We start from the raw sequence: 26234 nt of genomic DNA, 5'->3' as shown, positions 1-26234 counted from the left end.
AGCAAGACATATTTATTCTCTTGTTCTTAAAAATTTTTATTTCGATATTCCACCCAGCTGTTACTGGTAAGAACCACACCGGATTTCTCCATAAAGACTGTATTAAGTTCCATAGTCCTTGGTGGAGTTTCCTGCCAAGAACATTTAATAAACCAAGTGTTATTCCTGGGACAGGAAATACAGATTATCTTCCACATATCAGTTCACTGACGTTTACAAGTATTATATGTGGGAAATGGTATTTATGGAGTTAATCAAGGAGCACCGATTCAAATACAAAGATTACGTAATTAGCTTCTGTGCTAGAGTAAGTGAACATGCATTCACTTTCACATTCAGACACAGGTAGTAGGTAAAATTATTCATGTCTCCTATATATTCTTTATGGTACTTGAAGACAAAATTTGTACTGTGGAAATATATGCTTATTTGATGTATAATCACAATGTTGTGGGGGTCTCTGATCTTTTCTCTTGTTCTTATTATCTGAGAATTTTCTGGGTAGCTGTGTAATAAAAATAATCAATGATATTGTTTGAACGTACATAGTTTATCAATGGCAAAGTACTATGTTATTGTCAACATGCCTAGCCACAGAGGAGCTCAATGTCTCTGACCTTGATAAATTCTCCAAACACTGAATGGTTTTTATTGATCACTTAATATCACCTGAGTTCTCCTGACCATTAATGTGTAGCCTCGTTCTCTACCTATTCCATTTATTATCCTGTCTATAACCAGCTATTGCTGTTAGAATGCATCCCCTGCAGAAACTAGGTCTTTACACAGCAGGATCCTACAAATCAACATCAGTGGGTCACCACACAGGTTTTACAGAAGCAGTGATGCCTAATATCTCTCCACGTGATGTCTGCAGGAGCAGAAGTAAAGACTGGGTACATATCCACTATAGATTGTCAGTCCTCCCAATGTGCTAACACTGTAGGCAAATGGACATACTGAAAGAAGAGTGTACCCTTTTGTCTTGAGAGAGATCTGATCATTCTTTTATATTTTAATTACATGTAGAAATTTGTTAATTAGTTACACTATGTTTTCCATTTTCCAAGACATGCTGGCTTTACAAGCATGTAATAAAAACAAAGTTGTTACTTTCTATGGGAAGTATTGTTTGTTAAAATCGTTACCTTGTGTTTCTTAAATCTCCAGTGAAAAGTAGCTAGTACTGGCTTAGCTTTGTTAATTAAGCTGCTACTGCTCCACATAAATCACTAGGAGTGGCAGCCTTATAATTTCAAGCCAGATTTAGAAATAGCAAAGAGTCACTAGAGGGCATAGCAGTACCAAACCAGTTTCTGTTTCTCCCTTAACAGTTTATTCCATTCTGCATGAGAAGAGAATAATTCAATCCAAAATGATTTTTTGTCTAAATTGGTCTTTAATCTGAGGACTGATAAATGTAGTCATTGGTATGTGAAGAACAGATGAAAAATATAGCTTGCTTAGCAGAGATGATGTCAGATGTCCTTATGTTTTCTATGACTTCTCCAGTACTTCCTTAATCCAAAAGAAGAGCCCATCCAACTTCTTTTGCAAAAAGATGCAATATAACTCTGGAGTGACACAACTGCTGCATACTCCCTCTACCTCACACATACTTTAGACAGAGCAAGAACCAAGAGGTGATTAGGCAGAAAACCTATAGAGTACTCTATTTCTTTATGTGACTTTCCTGATCCTCTAGATGCTAGAATCTCCTGTAATACTGTCATTTTAATAGGAAAACTTCAATCAGAAAGGTTCATTGTGATGTTTCTTTTAGGGTTGTCCAGATTCAACTGTACTGTTAATTCTTTTGACACCACACATTGCAGACAGTGCGGGGGTTTGGAACTGTACACTAGCCTGCTCTTAATGCGAGTGTGTAAACCTTCTTGGAAACTCCTGCCCCTCGACTGGACTTCCTGTATCCCATTTCCTCACATCTTAAAGTTATCCTCTTGCCCTTCTTATAACTAGGTTTCTCTTTTCTTCTATTCTTGGCCCAGTGATTTAATTACTTATATTCTGCTTTTCACAAATCTGAAACATATTGCTTGAAAGGACTTAGTCCTGTAAAAGTAACTTAGAATAACGCTTTAAAGGATTCTTTCTCTGTATGTGTGTATGTAACTCCAATGTGCTGTCTGAAATTATATCACAGGAGAATTTGTCCTTTTAGAAAATAAAGTTGTGTTAGATACTTTAACTGAAGAGAATCTTGTGAGTGGGAAAAAGATTAGGAGTTACTCACAAGCTCCTAAAGCTCCTTCTCATGAATACTATTTATTAGATCCTCCAAAGCATCTCTGACATACTGCAGTCCTCAGAATATTTGTGTCCTTTTTTCACAATCAGAAAATTTTCCAGTGTGTAGACTACAGAAATGCAATTATTTCCATCACAGTGGCAGCCTCGTTCCTTGTTGTGCTATAGGAGGATTATTCCTTCATCAATGCATGCTTTTTATTAATGGCAGCATCTTGTATTTTTCAGTGACAGAAGTTGAAACTGTGGAGTGGTTCTTATTTACCTTTGTGGCTAAACAGCAGCACTCAGCATTAACTCTATCACAGTCATTTACTGTCCTCCAAGATGCACTGCTGCCTCTTGCAATTTGTTCAGCAGAAATTCTCACACTCCTTTACAAACCACTACTACTGTCTGTTTGCTACAACTAATTAATGCCACATGTGAAAAATAGTGCAGGCCCCACGCTTGGGTGTCCTTTTGAAAGGAACAGATCTTTATGTACCATTTCTGATTTATCTGACCATTTAACATATAGAACACTTGATTTCATCAGGAAAGCTGCCTAATCAGGGTCTCTCTAAAGTGGTTGCCATGGCTGCTGCTCGATGTCATTCAGGTGGTTTCATACTGCTTCCACCCTTTGTGTGTTTAAGTCCTCTAGCCGGAACCATCTTTCACTCCCTGTTTAGTGAGGATGTACACTTCAGTAGACAGTAAAACAGCATTTTGTGTTGTTTTCTACTTCTCTGAAGCATTTACTTTGGGCATTTATTGCATTTTGCTGTCCTTTTTATCTTTTCTCTATAGACCTGGCCAGAGAACTGTAGATGACTTAGAAATTATATATGAAGAACTTCTTCACATTAAGGCCTTATCTCATCTTTCTACCACAGTAAGTGTTTATAAAATTCAACTCATCACCAAAAGGGAGGTTGAATTATGACTTCTGGTGCTTTATTAGAATTGGAGTGCCTACAACCCTTTCCATTTATACTTTCCATGCAAAGAAGTCATTCCCGCCTGTGAGGACCACCCAAGCACTAGGCAGACGTAGGTTGTCTTTTGGATATCAGATATAATTCTCTTCATATATTTCTGCACAGCCCCTACCTCAGTCACATGGCATAGGTGCCTCCATCTGGGTCCATGTCTGAGTTTAAATTAAGATGCATACAATCTGACCTGACACCTGGGACTGTGGTGCTACTGAATTTTGCTGAACAGATGACTGATTTCTGAACCACAAGAAGTCTTGGCTTGAGTCTTGGCAGTTAGGAGGAGGAATTACATGGTGCAGAAAGGTGTACTGTGCAGTGCAAGCTGGTTGGAGTTTGGTCCTAGAGTGAAGGAAACCTCATCAGACACCTTCTCTCTCAGTAAGCAAGAACAGTTCAGAGAACCAAGAATAAATGAAATGGAGAAAATTCCTGGAGGAGAGAATGCAACTGTTTAAAGTCTCACCATTGTTGACACACTGTTGTGGCAACTGAAACAAACTAAATAGCATTTTATGTGGTAGCAGCAAGATGTAGGTACTTTCAAGAAAAGGAAGCCAGTCAGAAAGTAGATTTATGTTTGACAATAGCTTCTTTGAAAGCTCTTGATATTTTCCATAATTGTCAGCTAATTTGGGCAGATGCAGCTAATTATGAAGCTGCATTACAGAAGGATAGTACTCTGTGCAACCATATAACATCTGAGCAATGTTTTTCAAAAAGAATATGCATCCAGAGTTGGTAACTGAACTAAGAGGGAACAGCCAGCCAAAATCCTTAAGCATCTCTGGGATGTAGGAAAAAAGTCTTTAGAGAAAAACTTCTGTAAGATCTAGAAATTACCCTTTTCAAATCAAACAAAAGAAACCACCCAAGATAGACAGGTACTGAGAGGGAGCAGAGAGCATTCTTGATACTACAGACACAACCCAGAACAAAAAAAATCCAAAACACAAAATATTTCCAGCTCAGAAGAAATTCAGACTTGAGGTGAGAATTCACAGCAAGTAGCATATAGAGCAAGTATGACAAATGATACAAACTGCAAGAAATACAGTGCAATTGATTCCATGTCTTTAGTAAGAATTTGTTATGTGCAGCATGAACTAAAGCAGAGGACAGGAACTGTGACTAGCTTAGAGGAATTCAGAGGAACAACAGACAGCGTTGGTTCTATGAACCAGAAGATTAATGGTCAATCAACTTGAAAGCAATTGAATGCTTACTCATTTTAAGCAAGACATAACTCTTAAAGTAGTAAGTTTTGTAGATATGTCACAAGCAGCAGGAAGTAAAATGGATGAAACTCAAGTCACATGGTGGTGAACTAATCCCTGCTAGAGAAGCCTGTGAAGTTAATGTATGAATGAAAAACAATTATATAATACAGTGTTAAAACCAAATCTAATTCTTGGCTTCATCAAGAGGATTCATTCACTGCAGAGGCAAATGACTGAAACAGCTGAGAAGACATCTGAGGACGTACATGGATAGGAACGCTCTCTACAATGTGCAGAACAGTGCCAATGGGGTTGTATTTCCTGTCCTTATGAAAGTGTCATTGCCTTCGGGCAGAGCTTATAAAAGAGTTTGGTGAGCTAGTTGATATAGAAATCACGGGCCTGTGGGTGCATTCACTGGTCAGTGTACTAAAAAAACCTGTCCAAACACCTCTATTTGTCCCTCCTCCAGACTGCAAACAGGGAGTGCTTTGCACTGGCTGTCAGGAAGGAGTTCTGGGAGAAGTGGCTGGTGTGGTACATTAATGCTTGGTGCCTGAGCAGAGGTTTGGTGGGTGCCTTTAGGACATCAGAGCCTGAATTTGTCCGCCCATCTTAGGAGATGCAGCCACCAAACTAATCTGGATCGTGTACAGAATTTGCGAGTTCCTCCCTGAGTTTTTCTTCATGGCCTAAACATTTTTTTCAATTTAAGCAGTTGGGAGAATGGTGTGAAAATACTACTACTAAATAGATGTTGGAGCCAGCTTTTGTTCTGTATTTGGCACGGTTAAGTTACACGGTACTACCTCTGAAACATGGATTGTCACCAGCTGACGTTCTCTGAAAACAAGAATCCCACTGCTTGGAAATTGGCCTCCAAGTCGTTGGAGACTTGCGGTTGTATGAAGAGAGACATAAAACACATGGGAAAACTCAGGATAATATGATGTTCCCAGTGCTGCTACTATTTGTGAAAGTAACACTGACAGTGTTTACAGTGAGAAAAAGCAGTTGTAAACAGTGTGTCACTAGAGGCAACTGCCCAGTCAGTTGTAAGAGCTAATCACACCAGAGCAATACAAACCCACTGAGGAGCAGGCTGACAGCAAGGACAGTGTCACGTTCTCCGGTTCCTGGAGGAGGTAGTGAGCCAGACGTTTTGCCTGGGAGGCTGTGAGGCAGAGAGGGGCCTCAGCAGGGCCAGATGGCTGTGCCTCACAGCTCCACGCAGCAGAAGGGGACAGACTTACGTCAGTAAGGGGAAGGGTACAGATTTCTCAGGGAAGAACAGGAGTACCGCAAAGCCCCATGGGGTAATTGACAGTTGCTAGCTATCTTCTGTAATAGATCAGCTATTACTGTTTGAAGTTTTCCATTATGTTAATGTTATGTGTTAATAATGGTCCCACATGTGTTTGCATGAAGAAAGATGCGGAGACCTGTATCTTAAAGATGCCTTTGTCTGAGGCATTTGGAGCCAGGAAATGTAGAGGCTCATGTTCTGTAAAGGCAATCAGTAGGAAATACGACATCAAGTGAAGCAGATGGTTGTCTGGCTGTGTGACTCTGAATGAGTGCTGAATGATGCAGAAGGAAGGGAAGAATAAGATACATATAAAAACTATAATTTCTCTCTCTTTATTTTAAGGTAAAGCGAGAATTAGCAGGTGTCCTCATTTTTGAGTCACATCCCAAAGCAGGGACGGTCTGTAAGTAAATGGAATCCTGTCAGATCTTCTTTCTCATCTGTGGCATGACCATTTTAATTCTTAATGTTTAAATGACAAGAGCAAAACTTGGATGCAATCTTCAAACTTGACTAGCACTTAGTGTTTAAAACCTGGGGTAATGAGTGTTGGCTTAGTCTGTTGCCTATTGCAGGGATAGTACCAAAATTAATTCTATATCATTGGTTGGATGTATCTATCATCTACAATTTGGGTGTGTTTTTGTCTAGAATTTTGGGTTGGACCAATCTCTATTTAAAATGTATTTTAATATTATCCTTGTATTAAAAATAATCTTGCTGCACAAAATAAAGGATTTAAAGTGTTAGATTACTCAGACCTGTTTAAACTGAGAAGTTTTAAGAAATTAATGTCAAATTCACAGCCACTAGAGGAATGGGTTAGACCATGGTCCTACTGGTGGGATCCAAATCTGTGTGCTGATTAGCAGTTGATAACCTGTTGCAATTGTCATGGAAAATAAAAGCAACTTTCACATCAGTGTAATAAAATTACTACTATATGGGTGTGGGTTTTTTCTAAAATCTAAAGGCAATTGGTTTTAAAATCATAGTATGCCCTTTTTCAAGATAGATATTAATATGACTGCAGTAGAGTTACCTTGAATTTTATTGAGTGCAGAATCTGGCCCATTTATATTTTGAATAACTATATTCTCACCATAAAATCTTTTCTCTCTCTTGTAGTATTTAATCAGGGAGAAGAAGGTACTTCTTGGTACATTATCCTAAAGGGATCAGTAAACGTAGTCATTTATGGCAAGGTATTTTTTTCAAAAGCCTTTTTATATGATTCTTATTATTGAAATTGTAAGAGTAAACTTTGAAGGAATACAGTTTAATTTAGAGCAAAATTGCTTTGTCTGAGGAAACAAATTGAACGTAATTTATTAAGAAATGATCCAGTGGTTTCACTGATTATACTTCCAGTTGATTGCTGTATAATTTCGGGATATATTACACACTTTCTGAATATAATTCATCAGAGTTACATCAGTATCTTTAGGACAAAGTCATTTGCTGGAATTTGGTGATTTGCCAGACTTCTGTCTCATGGGGGTTTTTGCCCTGTCCCTTTACCACCTTATTCTCTTGCATTTGTATGACTGACTTCCCTCAAGCATGTCAGGCATGTCTGACAGAAGTACTGCTTTGTGACTAGTGGTTCTCAGGTTGGATGAACCCCTCCCAAATTTATGCCAGCTCTTCATTTTAGTTAAGCTATAGACTGAAAAGCATCTCTATTAAATTTCCTGTTTATGAGAGAGATTTTTCAAGGCAAAAAATAGGACTTTGGTACACAGCAATCCCTTGAGACTTTAAAAATCCCTACTTCCCTATTGATTTCTCATTCAGTGAGTGAGAATTCTCCATTCTGAACACCAAGCATTTCACCAAAATTTAGGATAGAGGCCCAGGTGCTAAGTATGTTCCTAAGTAACCCATATTTAGCTACATTTTTTATATCACTGTGTGAGCCAGATCCTCTGTTACTATAAATTGGAGTAAATGGAGCTCTGCTGATTTATACCAGCTGAGGATGTGGTGTTATATGTTATTTCTGCAAACTTGATCTTATTTTTTAGGGCCTCTATAAATAAAAACCAAACAACTCAACAACTTTCTGTCTTCAGCAGAGCTAGAAGAGTCCTTCAAGCTGAATGTAATTTCAGAGAATAAGCCAATTCTTTTCTATTCTTGCCTTTCTTTAGTAATAGTAATAACCAGCTATCAAGTATTGTTTCCTAGTCATTATTTTGGCTGTTGATTTCCTGCCAAATAGATTTGTTTTGGTATTTGATTGTGAAGTCCGGTGTTTGTACAAGGACTTTCAATAGAATCCAGAGTAATGATGGGTTTCTGCATGTAAATGTTTTGCTCTGTGCAGGGTGTGGTATGTACTCTACACGAAGGAGATGATTTTGGCAAGTTAGCACTTGTGAATGATGCTCCCAGAGCAGCATCCATTGTTCTGCGTGAAGACAACTGCCACTTCTTGAGAGTAGACAAGGAGGACTTCAACAGGATCCTTAGGGTAAGAGTGGGAAGGGCCGCCCCGACAGCATAATATCAGAACTCATGGATTTTTCTAGATGAACAGAGATGTGACAGTCTGGAAGATCAAGTAAAGAATATATTAATAATCTTTCCTCTTTTTCTGTTCCTAGCTCAGCCATGAAAATGGGACAAACAGGAATCTTTTGTCTCTCACATTTCTGTGGTCTAGAATTTGCCAAGTGTTTATTTTTTCTTTATGCTGTCCAGGATTTCTGGGTGATCTTCCATCCAAATATTGAATAAAACAAGATCACCCATTCTTCCAGATAGGTCAGTGTGAGGTACCTTAAAATCAATAGATTTAAGGCAGAATCAAGTGGCAAATTAAGTAATCTACAGGTAAATACACAGATGTCTTTATCAGAGAGCTCTAGAAAGATATTCCCAGGCTAATTTTACAGATATTCACGTTAGGTCAAATATGTTCCAAAGTCCAGCTGTAATTCTATAAATACAGGCTGTTTTGCAATCATTTAGAGTATAGGAAGTCAAAACTGGTATCATCCTGTATTCAAATGTATACATGCCCAGTATTGCAGCAATAAAACTAATCCATACAGATTACTGTGCTAGAGAAATGACATAAGATTGTGTTTACTATACAAAAGGGAACGAGGATCCCATTGGCAATAAGGTTGGGTTGACCATGGAGGCTCTCAACTGATTTAGCTTTGGTCGATACTTCAAGGAAGATCAAAGTCCATGGTCTTGCCAGTTTTCATTTGTGTTATTTGAATGCATACTATATTTAATTCTTCTATTTTTCTTTTTCTACTATGATCTGATAGTAGAAAATGAAAAGTTTACTGACAGTTTACTGAGCTAAGACTTACCAATTTTAAGTGTAATTTTCTTTTTTTTTTTTTAAAGAGAAAAGTCAAGATTATAGATAATAATGCTCACATATAAGTGGGGATAGAGATTACATTGCACGTGAAAAGTCTGAGGGGGGACTCTGTTTTTTGGCAAACTTTTTTTCCTTTGCTGTAGTCAGAGATTTTTCACATGGTTCTTGCTCTAGTCCCTCCCACAATTCTCTGCCTCTTCCCCCAGTGCCAGTGGTTGCCTCTTGATTCTGCCTGTGAGAAAAGCAGAATAAAGATAGATAAATACAGGGGAAAAGAACCAACCCCAGAGTCTTTTGTCTTTGAAAGTCATGCGCTTTTTGGAGTAACTAATCAGAGAACTCAGGTGCAATTACTTTATTAAAAGTAACTTGTCTTGCAGGATGTGGAAGCAAATACAGTAAGACTCAAAGAACATGACCAAGATGTCTTGGTGTTGGAGAAGATCCCAGCAGGAAACAGAGTTTCTAATCAAGGAAATTCACAGCCTCAGCACAAGTATGTTTTCATTCAATAGTGCAAATATCAGACAGTGATTAACCTTTCATATGGTATTATTATCCAAACAATAGCATATTCCCCCTTTCTATGGAAGAATGCAATGCATATGAAGTTTTATTTTTTTAATCATCAGCTGATCACATGCCCCATACTGGATAATGTATCCATTTCCAGCTGCACACTAGTTTTATGTTTTTACACAATAATTCTCTAAAGATCTCACTGTAAATACTTATCATCTCATGTAATAGCTTCTAAATAGACTGCACATGGAGAATGCTGAAACCTTATTACGCTGAGCTACTGTGTAAAAGGCGTGAGGAAAATACATTGTTTTATTGTTAAGTACAGATATTTTCATTTTGGATTTTGAGCTCTGGATTCTAATAAGAGTTTGCTAGGTACAATTTCTATACAAAATGAAGATCTCATGCAATGAAAGTCACAGAGCTTATCTTTCTTACAGAATAGATTTGCACTGTAATAACAATATTCATTATATTTTATTTACTTTCTTACTGAAAGGGAAAAAATACAATTCTGTTTGGATACTACTGTGATAAGAGTAGAGTGAGGCTATTATCATTCCAAATATTGGTAAAACCCCTAAAGACTTTGTAAATGTATTATTTGCAATTGCACAATTTTCTTCAGAAATACTCAAACAACTCCAACAAAATAAGCACCAGGAAGTTTTGAATCCTTTAGCCTGGACCTTATTTTTTCTCAAAGAAAGAGCTAATTCTCTGTGAGATATTTTGGGTACAGATTTTATCTGATCTGGGATTTCCTATACCTATTTTATCTGCGTGACTGAATATAAAGATTGGTAAAGATCTGTGAAGGGTTGAATAAACCATTCCTTTTATTTTATATACACATTTCACATATTTCAGAAACTGCTATTTCAACTTGCACTTGATCTATTAGAAAAACAAACTATGCTACCAGGAAAACATGTACTCTTACAACAAATTTTTCTTTGTCTAAATGAGGGGAACTTGACTGCAGCCAGTGGATTTGCATCAGCAACTGCAATGCACAGCAACTTGGTCACAGATTTAAATCCATTTTCTTGGATCTGATTTATTTTTCATGCTTTCAAAAGTGAAAGTTTCATTTAAACATATTTCAAACACTACCTTCCTTGCAAACTCTTTACACCAGCATGAGTTGTATTATTTAATATTTCCTTGCGCATAAAAAATATAGCTACAGACATTTATGGTCCCTGATTAAGTTAGGCTGTATTTTACAGTTTGCATTCCAGGCATATTTTCAGGTAAAGCTCAGAATTTCATTTCTGTAAATATTTGATGCATTTGATCAGCTTTTGGGTACTATCAATGTGCCAGCAAGGGAGCTTTTGCTGATGACAATGACAAATAGACATAAGCTACACAAAAGAGGAAGCTACCTTGAAAGTTCACTGTCTACTTTTCAGCAGTCACATTACGTTGTTAATAGTGTCTTGGCAGCGTCTTTTTGTTTAAAATCTTTCAAAGTGAGTTCACTGGTTTTGAAGATGACATTTCTTTTGTTTCTTTTGTTAGTAAATACAGTAAGTGGCTACACTGATGCTTGAGAGTCCAAATCAAAGTTACTGATGTATTCTGATTTCCAGAATGTGTTACTGGAATGTGTTAGTTGAGTGTTCGGCAGTTTTGAAAAATCACTGTGCGAAAAGAGTCCCCTTAGCAGGGACCTCTTCTTAAAGGCTTGCTGCTTTGCCCTTAATTGGTTTGCTTACATCTCTGACATCTCTTCAGATGAGCTGACCTTTGGGCTTTGCTCCCTAAGTAGGTACGTAGCATTTGCACTAGAGAAATGTTCTGCATCCCAAAGTTGTTCCCTGAGATATCCAGTCAACCAAGAAACTTCACTTTGGGAGCAGATCCTCTGAGTTGCAGTTTGGATTCTACTGCCTCCTCTACTGAGGAGGCACAGCTCCTACATAGCTCCCCAAGCCATGCTTTCAAACAGTGGCAGTTTCGCTTCGAAGGATTAGGTCTGAAGTTCTCACTTCCAAGATCTAACTCTTTATGGGTGATCACACTCATGCAGGATGAATTCAGCAGCCCTGCAAGTCACTTCACTTTTCATTTTCACTTTCATATTCAGAGTACAGCAACCTGTGATTTCTCTGCTTCACTCACTCAGATACTTGGTTAGTATCTCTGCGAGAATGTGCACTGGCTTAACAAGTGTTTGTGTTCTTGGGACATCAATACAGTTCTTCCAAAGGGGTTGGCAGGTAAAAGAACTGTGACGGTCAGCGCTCAAAGTGAGGAGGAGCTCCCAGGAGCTCAGCTCCACCACTTATTTCTCAGCAGGAGCAGAGTATCTTCACTTCTCGGGGTTTTTTCTTTCTTTTTTTTTTTTTTTTTAAAGTTCCATACTTTATCAGTTGGATTCCAGAAAAAAAAAGAAAAAAAAGATGCAAAGATTGAAAGAATGGAGGGAAAGATAAAAAATCTGATCTGCAAGGAAAGAAAAAAAAGACCACAGGATAAGTTTAGCAATATCCTGTGATATTCTGCTGGTACTTAAAATGTTGCTAGTGTTTTTGCATGAAGCAGAAAAACCTGACTATTGTACTTGTTCTCTCACCTCCCTAAATTTACTCCAGGAAATGGTACAATCCTAAGTTTATCCACTTGCAAAACTTACTTACTTCAGCTATCTAAGGCATTGCACAAATTTGAAGATACAGTGTGCTATTTCATTATCTGCCCCCATCTTCTCAGACTATCCCGTCAATGATGTTAAAAGAAATTGTCCCCTCGCTCTGGCACTGATACACACCAGTTCTCATTTCACGCTCATACTAAGTCTGTTAAGACCCTGTAATGACTGCAAATTGCTATCATTAATGAGAAATTTATTCTCAGTGGAGAAGCGTGCCTGATTGTACTTCCTCAAGTTTGCACCAGTGCAGCTCTGCTGGCTGTGGTGTAACTATGGTGGTGTTATACTGGAGTACTTGTGCGGGCAGGAGGCTGTCTGTCATATCACACTGCCTGGGTAAGGTGGAGAGTGTTATTGCTCCCATTTTATGGAGGGGAAGCTGACAAAGATTGTGAGTGGTTTTGGCCTAAGTCACACAGAGATTCCGGTCAGAGCAGGACTCTGGCACTCTTCAGTCCTGATCTTCTCACTGGAACGCAACTGTTTCTTGATGAGCTCTTTTGCCTGTGAGACACTAACTGCTCCTTTCCCTCCCTCAGGTATATTGTGATGTCAGGAACCCCAGAGAAAATTTTAGAGCACTTTCTAGAAACTATGCGCCTTGAAGCAACTTTAAATGAAGCAACAGGTATCTACATGACAAAGGCTGTGTTATTATTACTACATAAGATCTTGCTGGGGCAACACTGCAATGTGACGCTTTGAAAAGCAGCTAGTGGTAGTTTTGCCCAGAATAAGAACTGTCCACCGCTCTGAAACAACCCAAGAAAACCTAGGCAATCCAGAATTAAAGATGACAATCCACTCTTCCTAGCCAGCTCTGTTGTATTTGTACTTCTGGTTCAGAGTAGAACAGCAAAATCTCAAAAGGTGCCAGACCACTAGTCATGACTTTAATTAGGCACAACTATAAGGCCAGGACAGAGCATGCATTGCCACCTGATGATAATGGTACTCATGCTTCTTGTTCTTAAGTGTTGCTTAATACTGTGAACTAGCTTGATACCTCCAGCCATTGCATTATGCTAGTATAAGTATACCCAAATTTACATATCCATATCGCATCATTTAAAGTACCACAATTTAAATTACTTGTTTGTAATACTTTTCCATGTGCAGAGAAAGGACTGTTACTCAAAAGAGAAGAACTCAGCGCACCATGGGCCAAGTCCCAAGAATGCAGGTTGCTGCAGGTGCACTTAATAGGCTGCTTTTCTTTAGTGTAAAGAGAAAAGAGAATTTACATCTAGGGATATAGATATTTGCTGACTTACTATTAGTAAGTATTTTAATTTTTAAAAAGAGTCAGGCACAAAAAAATCCTCCTAATTATGCTAAAGTATTGCTTTAGCAAGTTCTTGTTACACTGCAGATGTCGAAGAAGTATATATTCAAAGGTGTTCTTAAATCCAGTTAATCTGTTACTGACCTCATAGTATTGGAGAAAACTGTGTAGCGGTCCATAAATGGTGGAAGAATTGAAAGATTAGAGAAATCCTTTTACAGTTTGTGTTTTAACCACTTATAAGAATAAAAATGATCCTTTTCATAAATACCTATTAGGATTACAAGCAGAATGTTGTTCTTTAAGCCTGAAAGTATATAATCACAAGTTTACTATTCATAGTATGCATGTATTAAAGATTTTTCTAAAACAAATTATTTTTTAAATCTTTCAAAACTTTTCCCCAAAACATCCAACAAGATTATACCTCTATCCTAATAGGATGCAAAATGTCACAGTTCACAAAAAAAGCTATTTTTAGGATATAGAAGCTCAGAATGCTGGAAAATTGAATTTTTAGTTTACGCATTCCTTTAATTTAAGAACAGTTAAAATCCACCTTGCTCTGGATATTATGCAAAGAAAACGTCTAACCCTTCCAGAGGTGAGTTTTGTCAACTGAGAGATATTTTCATATATGAATTACAGCGGAAGCAATGATGTAATATTACATTACACAGTGATCTCACCATATTTTTTCTGACATCCCTTACTTACAGGGGTTTTAAAAGTTTGTCTTATCTCAAAAGTTGCACTGTAGAAATGATACCCCAGGGCTTTGTGTTTATTGTTTCTCAGTGATTCCATATAAGACTTGCATAGTTGAAAAGTAAAAAAAAAATTTATTCTCACTGCCAAACTTATTCTGGCCTCTGCAGCCAGGCTCTATAAATCCTTGTTGTCACAAATACAAAGATAAGGCAAACTGGGATTTACACCAGGGCTACCACAGATCATTTTAACAGAAAAAATAGCTTGCTATTTTTTGCCAGAGAAAATATCATATTGTTCATATACGTTTTAATGTAAATGTAGCAGCTGTGATACTTTTGAATCAAAATAAAAGCAGATGTTTGACTGTCCATTTATGTCTTTTAGGCCTTCTGCTCATTGCTAGGAAATCAGCAAAGAATTAAATTATTTGCCTTCTCCTGTGTAGTATATACAGTATATACTATATGTGCTGTCTGGTTGTAGTCCCCTAAAGCCAAATGCAGCAGCACTTCTTAGGTATCCAGGCATGGCAGGTCTGATTCTTCTGATGCTAAGATCTCTACACTTGTAGAGAAGTATATCCAAATATTTCACTTTCGCACAGATGGTTGGGTTTTGGGTTTTTTCTGTGCCAAATTTTCCTTTGACACAGGTAAATGCCTGTTAACATAAGTGCAATAAAATTCATGCAGACAAGAATAAAAGCTTAATATTTCAGCTCATATTTGTTCATTCCCCATTTTAATACTTAATGCCTACAAATAAAGCGCAAAAGACCCCTTTATTATCTGCAGGGGGCTAGTAAGATATTTTCCTTTATTATCTGCGGAGGGCTAGTAAGATATTTTAGCTGAAAGAAAACTCATCCTTGTGATCCCCAAGCTGTTTGCAGGGGCTTAATTGACTGTTTTCTTTCTTCTCTTTTCACAGATTCTGTTTTAAATGATTTTATTATGATGCACTGTGTTTTTATGCCAAATAGTCAGCTCTGCCCAGCCTTGATGGCACAATATCCTTTTGTAAGGGAAAAGTTACATTCCTTTAACAGCTGTCCCTATCGGTGATGAGACTGAAGCGTCTCTCTCTCTCAAGAAGTACGTACATGCATCGCGTTTCCTGGAGGCTCTGCTTTGTGAGTAGGTTCTCAGTGTCTGCCTAATGGCTGTCCGTAGGTCAACAACTCTGAAATGGATAGTGTATACCCATGATGAGATACAATCCCAGAGCATGAAAAATGTATCTTTCCTGTGCTGATTACTATTCCGAGGGAAAGAAATGTACTGTCCCTCCACCAGATAAATGAAATTACATAAAAGTTTGGATTTCCCTTCCTGTATTCTTTCTGTCTGTCTTGGTTTTTGCTGAACTACAGCATCTAGATTTTAACTAAGATCATTATGTTTTGGTGATTTCAATGGTCCACTTTATATAGATTACAAGCTGCAAACTGCCTGAAGCAAAAGGGTGCCTAAACTAGTAGAATAAGGAGTAAGTAGTTTTGAGGTGCTTTCATAATAGTTATGAATAAAAATAATAATAATCTATAATAATAGTCTATAGCAAGCATTAACAAACTGCAAGAAACTTCAATTGCATGCAAATACCTAGGAGATGAAAGCTTACAGTGGATAGCATCAAGAGGTGGAGCTGATTCTTGTACTGTGCATGTTTTACTGAAGGAGTCTGTGAAATGTCCGTCAGTCAGTTACTGGCAGGTCATTTAGTTTGGGGAGCTGTTGGGCACTGAGAGTTTTCCTTGTGCACGGTGACTTGAAGCTATCAAAGTGACTGGGAGCATTAAATAAACATATAATGTTTTCTGTTTTATAGAATTCTGACATGGGTATAATAACTTCAATTCCCTATTTATGTTTTTAGAATCAGATTGGTGTGAAAGTGTGTTTTCCTTGAAGCTCAGTGGGGTGAGTGACATCTGGGAAAGCTAACACCCTGAAACCACAAAATAGAGCGTCATGTCCTTGTCTGGCAAGCTTGAGAATCCATTTATGTTACTCCTAGCAAGGATAGTAATTGTTTTGAAAACCTTTGGACCCATAAAACTGGTCTGCAGAAAATTGTTCATACACCTGAAACAAACACATTTTCCAAAACCACATACTTTTGGATATCAAAAGTATTATGAAATGCTGTTGCTGACAGCTTTGAGAGGGGAAGAAAAGGACAGCACTTTTTATGTTGGATTTTTTTTCTTTTCTGATTTATCTAGCTCATATTATTCAATCAGTCCATTTGAGACTCAGGCTTGTCTATCCTCAGTTATAATAGTGTACCCCTGATATCCAATAACGGGGAAAATCAGATGCATAAGCAAAATGTACCTCATTGTTTATAGGGGAAAAGCTTTTCTGAAGATCAAAGTGATAGTGTCACTTATGTATATGTATTCATTTGTGATGAAATCTATTCTGGAGAGGAGGCTAAGACCACGGTCTTAAGTGGGTCATGGCAGGCATGCTAATTCTTTTCAGAGAGGAGGAGGAGGGCTGGAAGTAACTGGTATCCTACTGCTTTAGTGTCAGCTTTTCCTAGAGCTGAATTATTGTTTATTTGGTCCATTCTGAATATGGAAAATCAAACTGTGCTCTGTTGATGGTACCATTGAAATTTATTGTTAGAGTTGAAAGGTTGCTAACAAAGCTCATCTTTTTGAGCAAAATCGCTCTACAAAAATGTTTGCTGGTGCTGTGAGACTAAGGAGAGATTAGTTATGCTTAGTGAAGAAATTAAAACAGAAAAAGAAAAAGAAGAAAGGTGATTCAGTCAGAGACACTGTTTTTGCTCCAGCTCCCAATTTTGAATCAATACAAGTCTATTTTCCTACACCCACTTAGGATACTATTTTAGCTGGCAGTATGCAAGTAGGAGTAGAGCTAGACCACTGTAGTGCTTTCAAGCACAGCACGGGGTATAAATTATTTGGGTTTTCACTTCTTTTACAGCAGCATTTTGTCATCTGTAAATTCTTTAATCCTGAAAGGAACGGACAGGTGCACCATTTTGGCTAAGTAACATCATTGCTTGCTGCGGGCTCAGTGCTTATACTGTGCTGTCCCTTGGCACACTATTCTTTTTTTAGTCATTAAAGTATATGGATCCTGCAATATTAACAAAATCACATACTTCTTTTCTATAGGGAAGCCAAGGGTATGTGCCCCGGTCCTGGATCAGGACATCAGTCCTGTGTGTTGGACCAAGGCCCCTGTTTCCCTCCATTCTTCACAGAGATGGAAAAGGACAAATTCACAGAGCTGCAGCTTGTCAGAGGGAGACAGGACAAAGCCCAAAAGAAAACTTGAAATAGAGTAGCACCTGCAAAAGTGCACTTGGGATAGTGCAGGTGTGTGAGCGTGTGTGCAGGTGTGCATCTTTAAAGGACTACTGTTTATGAAGTATAAACTCCTCTTTTGCTCTCTGTAGATGATAGTCCTTTAGTATGTTTCTGTATGAATGTTTTGTGAACCTCCTTTACCATCATGCCAGCAAAATAGTTTGTGTTCTGCTGTCGTAATGGGTGCTGATTTAGCACAGCTCCTGATACAGTTAAGTGTTCCCAGGCAGGGAAGAACAGATTTCAGAATTCCTTCCATTTCCTAGCATATGCTAGACATAATTAGAAATATATATATACACACTGAACTCTAACCTTCTTGGTGTTGATAAATATTTTACAATTATCTGACACTTGTTGCAAGTATACATGATATTTTACTTCTGATTGCAGTCTGCAGTGAAGCTGCATCCTGTAGGTCCCATAAAAATGGAAGAACCCTTCATTGACTTTCCCTATGATAATGTTTATAAAAGAGCAATTAATATAAATGAGCAGTAAAAATACAGAAAAATTGCCAGTGCCTGTGGTGAGTCAGTTAATAAGAAAGTAAAAATACATGAAATAATTACAGTGTTTGAAAGGTAAAAATGGCATGAGAAAAATGACTCAGTAGAATATTAAACTTGCTCCTTGAGACATAAGAGCACATAGCTTACAATATTTTATTTACTTCTTATGATTCTCTGACTTATTTACTCCCATAAATGTACTGCGATGTTTAGTTCTCTAGTCATTTTAAACCTTTCCGAATGAAATTAAAATGCAGATTTCTAAAAGTTTGTCAGTCAAATGAGTGCCTCAGTAACCCTGGTAGCATGTCAAATCTCTGCAGGGGTTTTGGGCAGGAGGATCATTTGGAAAGTTAATAGATATTTTTTCCCATTATATATCACTAGTATAAAGTATGTTAGCATTTGTTAGAGAAATGCTTCTAAATGAGAAGCTTAAAATAAATATCTTAGTTAATTTTGATTTCTAATTAATATTTTAATTTTATAATTAGTATTTTTAAATCTTTTGTTAGAGCAACTGAAAGTGCACCTTGAAAGGATGCTGGACTTCACTGTGAGTGAAAGGATGTCAGTATTTTAACAGTAATCATTGCTATATAATTGGGAATAGTATTATTCATGACAATCCAGAATCAGAATTTTGGTCTCTGGGAAGAAAAGTTGAAGATGTTGAAGATGTGATTCCTTCACATTCAGCCATCAGTTATTTGGAAACAGTTTAAATAAATATTGTTAACCTCTGATCAGTGAGAAGTAGGCACACAAATTGTCATATCCTGTTTCTGCTGGGGATTCTTCTTCATTTTCACATAGATTAAAGGCTGAAATTATCTCCGTTTATTGCCCATTGTGCCTTTACTTTTTTCTTGATTTCTTCCTCTCTATAAATGTTACTTTTGGCCTTTTTGCTATTTGCATATTTTTGTAATGTTTACACTTCATCATGAAAAAAATCAATTCAATGTTTTCCATTTTTTCTTACTGTTTATCACAAATAAGTATTATGAAGTATTGTGTCCCAAATACACTTTATTTGACAGAGTGGAAACTTCTGATTTCCTCATATGGAAATGAGGCTACTAGAGAATTTATTCTTTTACCCCATGTCTCTGTAGTCAGTCTAGGCTGTAAACTTCCAGGTCCTCCTTCCATAATGGGACCTGAGATTCACCTTGGCTTACAGTAACTTCTAAAAATAAAAGGAATAACACTCGTGGTTCATTCCAGTAGTCTTCCTCACAAATGGAAGACTGGAATTGTTAACAAACACAAAGTGACATTTTTATTTTTCTTCTACTGTCTCCAAAGAAGAACAAGGAGAAATATCCTTCTTCAGTCTCTACGGTTAATCCTCTTCTCTATTGTTCCAAGTGCCATTTCTGTTCTGCTCCCCTACAGCAGCCGTCTCTGTGGTGGGATTGTGATCATTCCTGTGCTTTTTAGAGCACTGTCTTTTTACTTTTTAGTATGAACGTGAAAGGTTCACAAGTCTTTATGCTAGCGACAGTCAGAAATCAAAAGCATATATTGGAAAGTTCTGTTTGAACACCCTGAAAATGATTTGTTGGAAGTCAGTTGTTTGCAAATTCATACTGGTTTTGATATTTTCAATCACTGAGCGTTTTCCTTGACACCATGGCACCTATCATGCCCAGCCTTCCCAGGGTACAGAGCAGGAGAAAATGGATTATGCCCTCAACAATAAAAGGCGAGTCATTCGACTGGTTCTGCAGTGGGCTGCTTTATATGGAGATTTACTACAAGAAGATGAAGCAGCAATGGCCTTTTTGGAGGTATAAAGGAATCATTGTATCATTGTACTGAAAAGTACCTACCAAGCAAGATAAGCTGAAAGCTGATTCCCAGTCTGTAGAATTCTGTCATGAACTAAAGAGAAGTGGGTCATTTCAAAGTGCAAACTCATAACTCCGTTTTCCTGGTTTTAGCTGCAGACAGTATACACACTACAACAGTGCTTGAACCCTTGTCAACCTCTGGACCTCTGAAAATATCTGCTAGAGTTGCTGACCTCTTTCAAAGCACTGCATGGGTAGATTGCTTTATAGCAACAGATGAATTTGCTTTTTTTAGTACTTTCTTGTGAATAGTTCAGAGGCTCTACAGGTTGAACTGGGATGCTGTTTATGCCTGCCTGAGGTGTGCCGGGAAGGAGCTGGAGAGTTCTCACTCTACAAACCCAAAAATCATTTGAATGAAAGCTGTACTACATCTATTGGAACTTAAGATCTTTGTCTTCAGAACCCTTCTGATCCCTTAAAATAATTTTAATTCCTTAGACGTTGGTTTTAAGGTCTTTGTGGTAGGTGCCATATCCTTGTATTTCTACAGTAAGATGCACTGCCGATGTCATGTTAAGTCATGATTGCCATTATTATTATTAAATATTTGGTTTATGGAACACAGTCTCATATCTTAATGGCTGAATGGGAGTTCCTGTGCCAAACGGCTTAAAATTGAATCCTAGATAAGAGCAGAGGGGAACAGAAAGGGGCCTTAAGTATGACAGACATAGAGGAAACCCACATGGGAAAGCTTTTCATAATAGACAAGCTTTGGAGACAGACATAATGTCTTTCATTAGTCCAAAAGTTAAAGAACAATTACTAGTTGCAAACACATAGATCCTTCTTTGGGTCAGTTTTGTGTGGGTGTGGCAGGAAGAGGTGTGAGTAGGTTTTAAGGGAGGGTAATACTGTAGCGGACTGGAGTAGCTGCAAGACAACAACTCAGTTGCAAATGAACCACTAAGGACTACAACAGCAGTGGGTAAAAACAACCCGTATCATGCTAGATTGTTTGTGAATTTTATAGTCTTTATCTTTGATAATCTGAAAATGCAGTTTTTGCAGGAGCAGTCAGTGGTTACACAGTGGCCTAAGGAGCCTCATCAGGCTTCCCTTCTGCATGTGTAACTCTTGCTTTAAATCAGCTGGAGATAAGTAGAAGTAATCGAGGGTTGGGCCCAGAATGTGTTCCTCTATGCAGATTATCATTCTTTATAATCATTAAACTATCAGATGTCATCTCACAATCCTCTATCCTAACTACTGCTCATTTACTCCTATAGTTATTTAAAGACTATTCTGTATCATTTACAGGAATTTTATGTATCTGTATCAGATGATACTAGAATGATTGCAGCACTAAAGGAGCAACTTCCAGAGCTAGAGAAAATTGTAAAGCAAGTGTAAGCACACTTTTTGCTTCTTTCATCCCCCTGCACTTCTTCTCAGTAAATAGATGAAGAAAATCTTATCACTTACATCTATTAAAAATCCATTCTATGAATGGCACTCAGTCATGCAAGACTGAATGTTTGCATGCAGGCTTTTTTGGATGAATGTCTATGGCCCTCTCTTTCCATGTCATTCTGGCAAACACCAAACTCTCATTAAAAGGTCGACAGAAGGAATAAGAAATTCTGTACACACCATTGAAACTGAACTGGATGGTTATTTCACGCTTACGTGGACTTTGTCTAGTATTGTCCCTGCCTTGGTCATAGGTTAACTATGGTATCATCTAGTCTTCCTTTTGTATATGCAAACATTAATATGTTGATACTGTAGATTGACAAGTGGTCCATGTTCTATAGGTGATTTTCTGCACAAGATCTTCCAGGTAATATTTAATGACATATGCTATGCTTTACCTTTTTATAGTTCTGAAGAACCTAAAGCACCACAAAAGAAGGTAAGATAATTTATTTGTCCGTTTTCTAAAGAAAGGCTTCAGCACAGCAAATCCATAAGCATCTTCTCTTTAGTAATCATGGATATATTAAAACAACACATTGAGAAATAGCTTTTAACATTAAGTATCAAATTTTGCATTGCAACTCTTTTTCCTGCTATTGATAAGAGATCTATTGCAGTTCATATCTATGCCATAATGTTTGTTTTTGCATTAATATGAATGCTGATGATTCATTTTCAGCACAAAGTTCTTCTGCAGCTGTTCAATGCAAGTGATGACAGAGCACAGAAACGCCAGCCTATCAGGGGCACTGACGAAAGTGAGTTCCTTCTCTGCAAAGTTTTCATGAGCCACTGAGATTTGCAGTAAATTAGTCTCTCTCAAAAAATTGGTCTAGAAATAAACAAAAGTACCTACCTGCAGTTTGGCCTGAAGCAATGCTAGCCCAGCATTCTCCATCATCGATTTGAAGCACTCCTAGTCTTTTCCCTTAACTACTTGTGCTATCAAACACTGTTCTTCCTCAGAGAAAGAAGTAAAAACCTTTAAAATAAGGAATGAACAAAACACGTAAGAACTAGTACAGACAGTGTCCGTGCAGGTAATGGCAGTGCAATAAATAGCGAGTAATGAAGGTCATGTTTGAGCCTCTGTTTCCCCTACATAGTTTGAGCTAACATGTACAGCTCTTCCTTTTCGAGATAGAAGTGGAGCAGATAATCATGACGTGGCACGCAGCCTAGAAAACAAAATCTGCTAGTTTGCCCTATTGCTATTGTTTGACTCTCTGAAGAGATCAAGGTAAAATTTACAGCAGTGTATCGGAATATAATTTTCAGTCGTACCGGCTTTTCATATTGTCCTTTACTTCAGGCAGGTTAAAGTACTGCTATGTGAACAAAATCCTGAGCTCTGCTGATGAGATCTGTTCAATGTAAACAAAGATACATGCTCCTTAAAACTCATAAATCTGGGGATTTCTTTGGAACTGCTAGGGCCAGTCTCTCAATGGTTGTTTTGGTGCATCTTCATCACAGAAAATAGCTTCTGCTTCAAGGTGTTTGATATTAAAGGATAGCTCTTGGTAGCGAACAATGGTAAAAATAAGGGAACAAAATGCAAGGTCATATAGCTGAGAAAGCTGGTGGCATCAATCAAACCAACGGAAGAGCCATTTCAAAAGCTGGAAGTAACAGCATATGAACAACAGACATCCTGCCAGGCATGCAGCTTCTGTTGTCCATATCAGTGTTTCTTCTAGGTCTACAAAGCATGAAACAGTTGCTGCTGCCATTGAAGTGCTGCTACTTATGTCTGTGGACAGGCAGTAAGTGCCCTTTTGTATGGCTGCATCTTTCTCATTCGTAGGGCAGGCAGCACGCTGAACATTGAAGATCCATGGACAGCTATAACCCCAGGGGCTGCTTGGCTTGGCTTGACAGCTGAACCTAAGGACTATTTTGCTAACTTCTTCTGTCTTGAATTCATGTCACTTTGGGCTGCCTTGCTTTTTGCAGGCTAATGTACTATCATATTGATTTCTAGGCAGCCAGAGACTTGAGTTCATGTATTACTCTGTGAGCCAATTTGTACTGTACACTCAAGTGTATTCTTATTGTTAGGGTATTTTTCTTCATTGTCTACAACATTCTTGATTCAGCAATTATATACTTGCTTGTAAAAAACAGTTTGCAACACAGTGTGATTTAAGTTCTGATTGTAATCAAAACTCTGTTTTCAAATCTATTTTGTAAATATGAAAAGTATTTTCCTGTAATTAAGAGAGTTTGCAGCCAGTTTTCCTGACTCTTGAAAAGAAGTGTTGATTTAAAATATGTCTGGAACATAACAAAGTGCCAGATTAAATTGGCATCCATAAATACTGTAGCAATACTGAAATCCTAGTACTTCACGGTTTACTAAAAGCTCTGGGAAATCAAAACTGTAGAATATCTGAGGAATGGGTAGCTATCAAAACTGTAGTGATTTGTTCTTGCTTTATTTGTTTCATTTGTGAGGAATGGTTACTGCAGTGAAAGTATTTTTTACCATAAAGTCTCTGTGGTTGTTACACGTGGCATACACAGTGCAATCTTTTTTTTCTTTAGTTCTGTTTAAGGTGTACTGCATAGACCAAACTTATACCACTATCCGGGTGCCAGTGTCTTCCTCTGTGAAGGAAGTGATCAGCGCAGTAGCAGATAAGCTGGGTTCTGGAGAAGGCCTCATCATAGTAAAGATGAGTTCAGGAGGAGGTACTGTATTTGCATCATCTTAAACACTTCTCACAGTGAAGCAGAATGTCAGGAGGGATTGAAAGACTCATTCAGTCAAGGCTTTTGTATCCATGTGCATGTTCAGCTGGTACACAGGTTCTGTCTTAGAGGCAAGTCCTTTTCCTACTGCAGGCACAGACTGGAGCTCACATGGGAGACAGGAAAAATGGAGAAGCTTGTGTATCTGCATGTTGCAGAGCAGAGCTACTCTATTTCCTTCACTGTAAGACTTGTAAGAGTTTTTAACAATAGGTATAGGAGGTAAGCATGGATAATGTCAGGCTAGACATATGAATCAGCAACAGCAGAAGACACTGCAGTGCAGACATTCCCGTAGTGGTCGCTACCATTCTGGCTGCTCTGTCCATGCAAACCACTACTGGGCAACTTAGTGCCAAGCCCACTGACCTAGTGTTAACAGAGGGTCAGGAGTCAGCCCCCCACTATAGGCTGTGGAAATGGGAGAGTAACTGCAAGGTGAATTCGGCTGGAGAGCTGGTGTTGCTGAAGTGCTCTGGTTGAGTATGACTGTGTGAACACACACAGAGCTAATGAGAGCCGTGTTGGAAGGCATTTTTGCAAACAGTGATGCCTGCCAAAACCAGCTCACTTCTGACACCAGGCAGCTCTACTTTTTGCAGTTGCAGCTGCAGCAATTTTTTATTGTGAGATTTGCTGACAGCCAGTGCCCGCTGGAAGAGACTGTTTTGTAAGTTACTTCATTATCTTTTCTTTACCTGTGATGTGATGCTCTTTTAGAACTGCTGTAATGACATTTGAATACAGTTGCATTTCATCACCTCCATATGCAGTTACTGTCTTCCAAGCCAATTTCTAGTAAGAACAGCTCTCCAAATGCTTACAGCTCACAGAAGAATGAATGGAGTCCCTAAATATAGCTGAATTTTTGCAGATAGTTTCTAGAGATGGCAGCACAGGCTTCTTGACCTGTCTGTACAGTTTGGGGCTGGATTCCAGTTTGTATACCAGTTCTGTAGGAAACTGGTTTGGGCTGAGCTTGTTGTCACATTTCTTCAATAAAGAGGACTTTGTAGTCATCTATTGTGTATCCTGGACATTGTTTCACTGTGCAAAATTTGTTCCCAGAAGGGTGATCTGCGCAGCTGTTCGATCAGTCCTGCTGTAAATTCTACAGGTATATAATAAACAATCTTTTGTTTCATGTTTACAGAAAAGGTTGTGCTCAAACCTCATGATGTTTCAGTGTTTACAACTCTCAGTGTTAATGGACGGCTGTTTGCTTGCCCACGTGATCAGTTTGATTCCTTGGTATGTATGTGTGGAGTTCTCAGAAAGTTCAATTCTTCAGTTTATTTGAACACTTGGCCCTTTTTGCATTATCAGTGCTTTAGGTAAAAACTAGTGGAAACATTCAAAACAAAGGGCTTGTCACAGTACTATGGGATGAGCCCTGAAATTAAAACGAGGTAATGTTATAATTCCCTAAATGTGAGCAGAAATCCATCTGATCCATGTGACAGTACTTGATCCCAGTATTCTCTGTGTCACACTGAGCAGGAAGAGCTGAATATTGTCACTAAGACATGCAGTAGTTCCTGATTACAGAATTATCTCCTGAAGGCCACAAGGATATATTGTTGAAGATAGATGTTACCAGTTAAAGCATTCTGGAGACTTGCTTCCAACAGTAAATTCCTTAAAATCTTTTCTTTCTCAGCCCCACAAAATACTGTGTCAAAATCTCAGATGATTCTAAATAGAATCACAGAAAATATTCCTGGTAGAAATATTTTTTCTTAAGTAGAATTGTTCATAAGTACTTAGAGTTTATACAGTAATTCTAATGATCTCCATGGGGTCTGCTTTTAAAGAGTTTGATTTGACTGTACTTTTTGTTCCTTTTATTTCATTAAAAACAAATGTCATTGCCAAGTCATGTCAGCATGAACTCTATTACTCCTAGCCTTGTTTCAGCCTCCTGTATGCTTTTAACAAGCCACTTAGTATGTATGCCTGATTTCTTTTATGCATACGATAAAGTCTATGCTTTGCCGCTGCTTTCAATTTAGTAACCAGGGAATGCACA

At 38.0% G+C, this 26234-nt stretch overlaps 1 protein-coding gene across 5 annotated transcripts in view; it reads left to right on the top strand.

Moving 5' to 3' along the window:
• The window catches only part of RAPGEF4 (Rap guanine nucleotide exchange factor 4), a 153310-nt gene that overhangs the window by 104648 nt on the left and 22428 nt on the right, over positions 1–26234 (top strand). For all 5 annotated transcript variants that reach the window (XM_075756638.1, XM_075756636.1, XM_075756639.1 and 2 more), the window contains 13 exons: positions 3061–3145; positions 6120–6180; positions 6906–6982; positions 8107–8253; positions 9504–9619; positions 12850–12938; positions 15240–15318; positions 19816–19966; positions 21293–21381; positions 21857–21887; positions 22131–22209; positions 23999–24145; positions 25359–25456. In XM_075756638.1, coding sequence (XP_075612753.1) covers positions 3061–3145; positions 6120–6180; positions 6906–6982; positions 8107–8253; positions 9504–9619; positions 12850–12938; positions 15240–15318; positions 19816–19966; positions 21293–21381; positions 21857–21887; positions 22131–22209; positions 23999–24145; positions 25359–25456 — 1249 coding nt within the window. The remainder of the gene's footprint in view (positions 1–3060; positions 3146–6119; positions 6181–6905; positions 6983–8106; positions 8254–9503; positions 9620–12849; positions 12939–15239; positions 15319–19815; positions 19967–21292; positions 21382–21856; positions 21888–22130; positions 22210–23998; positions 24146–25358; positions 25457–26234) is intronic.

Source organism: Balearica regulorum, chromosome 6 (assembly GCF_011004875.1).
Source record: "Balearica regulorum gibbericeps isolate bBalReg1 chromosome 6, bBalReg1.pri, whole genome shotgun sequence".
In the NCBI taxonomy this organism is placed as follows: Eukaryota; Metazoa; Chordata; class Aves; order Gruiformes; family Gruidae; genus Balearica; species Balearica regulorum.
Note: the sequence above shows the minus strand (reverse complement) of the source record. Positions and strands in the feature narration are given on the sequence as shown.